Source organism: Boleophthalmus pectinirostris, unplaced genomic scaffold (genome assembly GCF_026225935.1).
Source record: "Boleophthalmus pectinirostris isolate CB_2022bp ecotype Guang Dong unplaced genomic scaffold, ASM2622593v1 HiC_scaffold_3, whole genome shotgun sequence".
Classification (NCBI taxonomy): Eukaryota; Metazoa; Chordata; class Actinopteri; order Gobiiformes; family Gobiidae; genus Boleophthalmus; species Boleophthalmus pectinirostris.
This window is the reverse complement of record NW_026571299.1, coordinates 39,233,582-39,240,915: the sequence shown is the minus strand read 5'-3', so window position 1 is coordinate 39,240,915 and position 7,334 is coordinate 39,233,582. Positions and strand designations below refer to the sequence as shown.

General features: G+C 38.6%; 1 protein-coding gene across 1 annotated transcript in view; it reads right to left on the bottom strand.

Annotated features, from left to right (window-relative positions):
• Window positions 1–1,630: 1,630 nt before the first annotated feature.
• Window positions 1,631–7,334, bottom strand: part of col2a1b (collagen, type II, alpha 1b) — a 31,040-nt gene continuing 25,336 nt past the window's right edge. Inside the window, exons 43-54 of the mRNA XM_020936903.2 lie at window positions 6,962–7,069; window positions 6,238–6,345; window positions 5,939–5,992; window positions 5,723–5,830; window positions 5,471–5,524; window positions 5,141–5,248; window positions 4,885–4,938; window positions 4,687–4,794; window positions 3,893–4,181; window positions 3,567–3,754; window positions 3,222–3,464; window positions 1,631–2,876 (exon numbers count right to left, since the gene is read on the bottom strand). Of these exons, the coding sequence (XP_020792562.1) occupies window positions 2,730–2,876; window positions 3,222–3,464; window positions 3,567–3,754; window positions 3,893–4,181; window positions 4,687–4,794; window positions 4,885–4,938; window positions 5,141–5,248; window positions 5,471–5,524; window positions 5,723–5,830; window positions 5,939–5,992; window positions 6,238–6,345; window positions 6,962–7,069 (1,569 nt within the window). The 3' untranslated portion in view covers window positions 1,631–2,729. The remainder of the gene's footprint in view (window positions 2,877–3,221; window positions 3,465–3,566; window positions 3,755–3,892; window positions 4,182–4,686; window positions 4,795–4,884; window positions 4,939–5,140; window positions 5,249–5,470; window positions 5,525–5,722; window positions 5,831–5,938; window positions 5,993–6,237; window positions 6,346–6,961; window positions 7,070–7,334) is intronic.

Here is a 7,334-nt window from a genome sequence, read left to right as displayed (position 1 = left end):
GACTGTGCTGTGTGACTAATGTAACATCATTGTGCAATGTTATAAATAGTAACAGTAAAGGCTTTCCTCATTTGGAAAACATCCAGTAGATTTCAGAATGACAGCAGTGCACATAAACCTGTTATGCTCAGTAATCAACAGGCAATGAATCACTCTCCAATCAACTCAGTAATGGAATTACTTGACAGTTAATTCATACACATTCATAACAACTCAGGTACCTCAAATGGATCTTGGAACTACTGTATGACTTATGGTATATAATAGACCTAGTAGATCATATTTTTGCTCTCTATCAAAAGAGGGCTAAACATGCTGCTAAATGGCTTTACTGAAGTTTAAATTGAAAACAGCTGTGCAGCTTTTTGATAGTTTTCTTATTTTAGATGATATACAAAAAACAAAAAATTGCAATCTTTATCTTTTGATAAGACATTATACTGTACATAATATCTAAGACACAGGAAATGTTTTTTGTATGTGCTGTCATTTCAAAATTAGATAAATTAAATAGCAGATTGTTATAAAGTGTAGTCTGTATTTTGTTCCTTTGTTACTGGCTCAGATTCTCTCCAGATTCTACAGTTTCGTTCCATTGTCCCGGATTACAAGTGGAAGGTAAATGGCCTTCTGTAGTGAATAAAATGGGTTAGTGTCTTTGTGCTGTGTCCTACTAATGGGATAAACACAAGTAGTTATAAAACAACAATTTTTTTAAATATGTAGTAACCTATCAGAAACATTGAGATGAGGTGCAACCCTGAAAATGTCTTGTCTTGTTTTCTGTAATTATCTCAATGTGGTATATTCGCTTGTGACAAAGGATCAAAGTAAGATCTACGGTAAATTAGAAGTGTCCATACAATTATGTGGTGATTGTCTCACGTTTCCAGGTTTCCTCTTAATTATTACCTCTTGGCTTTATTGCCTGTGAATGAGACTGGTTCTCTGCATTTTCCATGCGGGTCTTTTTTGACTTGACACGTGCATTACAAATGTAATGAAGCACCATCAGACAAAAGAAAAAAGTTTGTTGTTGTTTGTGTGTGTTTTCTGTAAATACTGTGTCTTCAGTGTTGTGTGTTTTTGTGTCACTGATTTACTTGTTTGTTAAAAATAAAGACCACAAATCATTTTCTGTTATGTTCTTAGGAAGGTTTCTAGTTTTATTGGTGTTGTATTTGCACAAATGCAGAGGAAAGAGTGTAGCTATAGCAGGTCTGCACCATGTGCAGTTTCCATCTCTATTCTGTCATCTATTTGCACAGAAAATATGGTTTATTGTAAAACAAGCCAACTTTGTCCACTAAAATTTTACAATATATTTTTCATACTCCCAGCCTAAGGGAAAATTGTGTAGGGGCATCACTAGAAAATATTCAATTAGTAGGTGTGAAGGGATCAAAAAATAGAAAAAAAAAAAAGTTTGACAAATAGTGAACTGACAAAAGCATTTCCCAAGTCACTTTAATAAAAATAAAACAAGCTTCTGTTTGTTACTTAGTTTTGTCTTTTATTTCCAATTTACAATAATTAAACGTAACAAAAACAAGTCAATATATTTTTTTATAATAATATAATTAATAAGCTATTAGGCTATTATTATCAATAATAATACTATTATTAATAATAAAAATGTACACAACCTCACATGAATGAGCCCTCTGTGCTGGCTGAAGAACTGGACCACTACCACCATAATGCTCTTCCATTGCAGTGTTTATGTAAAATCAGTGAGTGTCATGGGGGAGACAGGGGGTGGTGTATGGCAGAAAGTTCAGACCAAAGATCAACTACCACAACAACCAGTGGGCAGCAGAAGGGGTGTCAGCAACCAATTAAAATGGGTTTGTAAACATATTTCATGGGATTTAAAGCCTTGAAATTGAATGTGAAAATTTTAGCATGAGGTAGGCAGGTGACCTTTAAATAATCAACAAAGTGATTAACATTTAGTGTTCCAAATAACTGATTCTATTTTAGACACATTCTGTGTGAACAAGAAAATAGAGTCAAGTAATAACATTTGGTAGGCAGTAAGAAATTATATATGTATACACGCATATACATATATATGTAATGTATATACATATATACAAATCACTACAAAAGGGGAATTTGTCAAAAATACAAACTGTTTTACAACAATAGCACCATTGATTTTATTATAATACACAATGAATTTTGTTAAAGATTTAACAGGAAGTTTCTTTAAGCTACATTTTGAATTTAAATGAGACAAAATCATGGTTGCAAAGGAGGGGATATATGAGAAGCAGTTCGTTCATATGGTTACTAAATGAGTGTAGGTATTACATGTAGCATTAAAACTCCAGTCCAAACACCCTGGACTCTAACCTTTACAATAAATAAATAACAGTATATTATTTTTCCCATTTCGTTTGTGTTCCCATATGACTCTTGTTCTTCTCATATTCCCTCCTTCTTTCATGCGTTCGTATTTTATCCTGCAGAAGCGTGGGGAGTGCTGGGGTCCATGGGTTCGCTGAGCTTACTGAAGCAAAGATGTGTGAATCACAGATGACAGTTGCTGGTGCCATTCAGTGCAGATATCCTACGAAGTTCAACATGAGAACGCACTTTTATTTAGAAAAAAGTCCCATTAAAAGTGTCTTGGTTTTAGTTTTCTCCTTCTTCCCTCCTTTAACTGAAGCATGCTCCTTTTTCACTTTTTATTCCCACTTTTCATTTGTTCTAGTCCTCCTTTTTTACAAGAAGCAAACTGGGCCAACATTAACTCCAAACTCCTGGTCCGCTCCACCAATATCCATGGGGGCAATGTCCACAAGAGGCAGTCGAGATGTCTTTTGTGATCTGTATTCAAAAACTGTCTTGCCCCACTGTCCTGTGTGTTTCTGTGAAAAGAACCACATAGCCATGTCAGATCACTCAGCTCATTTTCAAAAGTTTTCCCTATAGCATAAATAAGGCACACTGTTGTTTATATATTATCACAACAGTCACAACACAGTGCAGTGTGATTTGTTTATTGAGTTTATATATTGTGAATAATTAATGTACATAACTGATATAAAAACATTTCAGACCAAGTACCAGCTGGTTTGATGTGTGTCTTATTCCAATCTGAGAAAATGCAAGATTATCAATATAGTGTCTAGCTTTTAGCACTTTGCATTCCAGATCGAACTGCACTGTTTGTTGAAAACTATGCAATAATGATTAGTTAAAGCATGTCTTACCGTGCATCCATCCTCCATCACACTGTAAGTGAAGCGACTGTTGCCCTCAGCTCTGATCTCCACATCGTTGGAGCCCTGCAGCAGCACAGCCTTCTTCAAGTTGCCTGTGGAGGCATCCATGTAGGCCACACTGTTCTTGCAGTGGTATGTGAGGTTCTGTGAAGCCTCAGTAGACAGCAGTCTCAAGAAAGTCATCTGAATAGCAGCAGTGTTGGGTGCCAGGCTGTCATCACCGTAGCTAAACTGTATGTTATCAGAAAGGATCAGGGAAAAACAAAGTTACTAACTCTCTGACAACAATGTAGGGATACACCATGCAATAAATGATAATATGACACAACTTACGTGGAATCCACCATTCATTGTCTCTCCAAACCAGATGTGTTTGCGCTCCTTGCTCTTGCTAGACCACCAGTTTTTACGAGGAATGTTGGAAGGCTTAGGGTGCACACAGGACTCTCCAGTCTCCATGTTACAGAAGACTTTGATGGCATCAACAGTGCAGCCCTGATTGGGATCAATCCAGTACTCACCTACAGAATGATCAAAGAGAGAGAAAAACAAGATTTTTCTTTTTATGATCATGGCATGGTAATGAACACAAAATGAATCCCTGTCTATCAATTCTCTGCCATCCTGAAATTTCAACAATTACTGGCGGTGCCACTCACCACTCTTCCAGTCTGGATGGCAGAGTTTGAGATCTCTACATGTGCGGGCAGGGTTCTTTTTGGATCCTTCTGGGCTGCGGATGTTCTCAATCTGGTTGTTGAGGGACTTGAGTGTGGCATCGACTTCAGCATCGTGCTGGCGAAGGTTTCCAGAGGCCTGGTCAGCTCTCATATATCTGAGAGGATCTGGACCCTTGTCAGTCTGACCCAGACCAGCAAAGGCGGACATATCAATGCCAGGGCCTGGGGGGCCAGGAGGGCCAGGGGGGCCAGGGTTTCCGGGAGGTCCCTGAAAAAACACAATAAAATTTACCCTATAATCGGTAGAAATTAGAAGTTATGTTTTAGAGCGATAGTGAGTTTTCTACTTGAATGATCATTCTGATATTCCAGTCCCTACTGGTGCTTAATGCTCGCCTCTTCAGACTGACTAAGGCCTTTCTCTCATCCCTATGAAATATAGGAGGAAGATGCTGCCATCTGTTTTTCAGTCTGTTCAGTCATGTGATTTAATTTTCCTGTCTCACACACACCAAACAACAAGGCACACCCACAAACTAGCCTACTTTAAACCTTTGACAATATATTTGTTATAATAATTGTTGATTTTCCAAGAACTTTTACTTGCACTTATTGTGTTGCATAATATAATAGTGTACTTCGATAAATTAGACTATGCCATACTCAAAAAAGATAATAAACTGAAAAATGGTTCCTTTCCATTACTCATTATATGACTGTTAAAAAGACACATCTATCACAGGTATATATCAAGTATAATTTAGAATATATACAGCAGGGCCGGTGTCTCCACTGCGTCCTCGTGGTCCAGGGGGTCCAATAGGTCCTGGGAGTCCATTTGAACCATCTTTTCCAGCAGGGCCAACAGGTCCAGGTGGTCCCTATACAATATGGAGGGAATATATTAAGCACCAAATATTTGAGAGGAATGTTATTATACCCCATCAACATATAGGGAATTGTGTACATACTCTTTGTCCGGAAGGTCCAGAAGGTCCAGTGGCACCCTGGTCTCCAGCTTGACCCTAAAATTAAATAAAGCTGATTATGGCAGGAAAGAAAGCCCTGAGAATGTCCCTAGTTAACATTGAATAGTGATCATTGATATGTATTTCATGTTGGTGTGGGGTAATGTTCTACATGGGGAATCTAATAATACAAGTGTACATAAGGCAGAGAGCTGCACTGTGAATAATAATGTTGCAGAATAAACATTTGAATTCTTACTGGAGGTCCAGGTAGCCCCTGCAGACCAGTGAATCCTCTGTGTCCCTTCTGTCCTCTCTCTCCACCCTCTCCAGCTTCACCTTTGTCACCACGAGGACCTTGTGGTCCCTGCAAAGATAAACATATTAGCATAACTATAAAAAACAAACATACTTGTGCTGTGGTTGTATGCAGTTCCATATATCACTATATGATTACAAACACAATTAATTTTTGACCTATAAAATAACAGGGGATTAACTTTCCTTTCAAAGATAACAAAATCTGCCTTACTTTTGACAATCTCATACATATTTGATTCTGCACTTGAGTGTGTATAAAGCTACGTACAGGCATTCCTCTTGCTCCAGCGGGCCCAGAAGGTCCAGCAGGTCCTTGTGCACCCTAAATCAACAAAGTGATATTTTTCAGAACACAAGCAAAATGCACAAGTAACAAAATCTCTGCTATCTTCAGCAGAATTAAATCAACCCAACTGAAGGGTGTAAATGACTGCAAGTACCACTATTTAGTTATTTGGTCGAGATAAAACATTGAGACGGACAGCTTCTTAACTGCTACAGCTACAAAGGGGGTACTTACAGCCTCGCCTCTGTCTCCCTGCTTGCCCGTGGGACCAACAGGGCCGGGAGCTCCGGGAGCGCCTGGAGCACCAGGAGCACCAGCAGGGCCAGTGTTACCACGATCACCCTACAATTAATCAGATTTATTACATCTTAGATTACAAAAAAAAAATATTCAATCAACTTTAGTTAACATCTAATTGTATTAATTTAACCAAATGGTTTAATTGCTTACTTTAACTCCAGCCGAACCATCTCTACCAGGAGGCCCATCTGATCCTGGATTACCCTGTGAGATAACACATTAATAATTATTATTAACAAATCCCCTTTCCCCTGAAAACAGATGTCCTCCTGAATACTGATAAGCTGTGTAATGAAGTCTGCACATGGAGAGAGGTGCACACACATTGGAGCATATGCATGACAAAAACAGCACTGCATCTCAATTAGCATGAAATTTACACACCATTATTGTTGAAGAGGAAATGTTATGAAGAATGTGTGAATATAAGTCCACATGTTGTGTCTGACCTCTCTACCAGGCTCTCCAGCAGGTCCAGTGAGTCCAGGGGGTCCAACAGGTCCAGGGGGTCCACGGTCCCCAGCACCACCCGGAGCTCCTTGCTTTCCAGGCTCACCCTAGGAACAGGCAGAACAATACTTTCAACATTACAAGACTGGATAAAATATAAAGAGCAGATTAATCAACGATGATGTTAGAAGTACATTAAGATTAAAATATAGTGCTCAGTAAAACAGCAGGAAAGTATACATGCTGTAAACAGGCCGGAATGCAACCATGGTGTAATTTCCATTCATTACCCTGCATTCACTCTCACAAACACGCTCTCATTCATAAACTACTGATCTCTGAAGACATATGATGAGTTTGGTAAGGTGGTATGGTCAGTATTTAATAGTTTGAAAACTTTATTTAACTGATGCAGGGAAAAACTGAGACAGATGCCAATTTTGGCATCAGAAATGCCTTTTCCATCTCATGTTCCCTGATAAATAATGAATGGTAAGGACATGCCCACTGAGAAATCTCAAGAGGAGGACATGAGTCATTCACACTCAAATAGTGTGGTAGGAGCACCAAAGCTTTTCTGCCTCTTGGCATATCAAATTCAAAGACTTTACTTTGGATTAGTTTCACAATGTAATTGTGAAACTTTTGATATTTGACCAAAACAGGTAATTTGTTAACTATATTATTCTATAATGTACATAACCTGGGAATAGAGATACTCACAGATGGTCCAGGCAGACCGGGGAATCCTCTCTCTCCACGTTGTCCTGGGAGACCCACAATACCTCGCTGTCCAGCCAATCCTGCAGGACCTGAGGGACCGGCAGGACCCTAGAAGAGGAAAAACACATTTAATACATTGGATACACCAAAAATGTCCACTGCAGTGTTATACATATAGCTCTTTCAATTGAAGTGCACTTATCAACACACTCCTTTGATGAAATTCATGATGTAACAGTTAGATAGCGTTTCTGATGAAGGAGGCTGCTATACGCCAAACCATATTATGGTAAAAATGTAATATTTTAACCCTAAAATACCAATATTTGTCAACACAAATTAGTTAGCATACATCTACTTAAAGTGAAGAGAC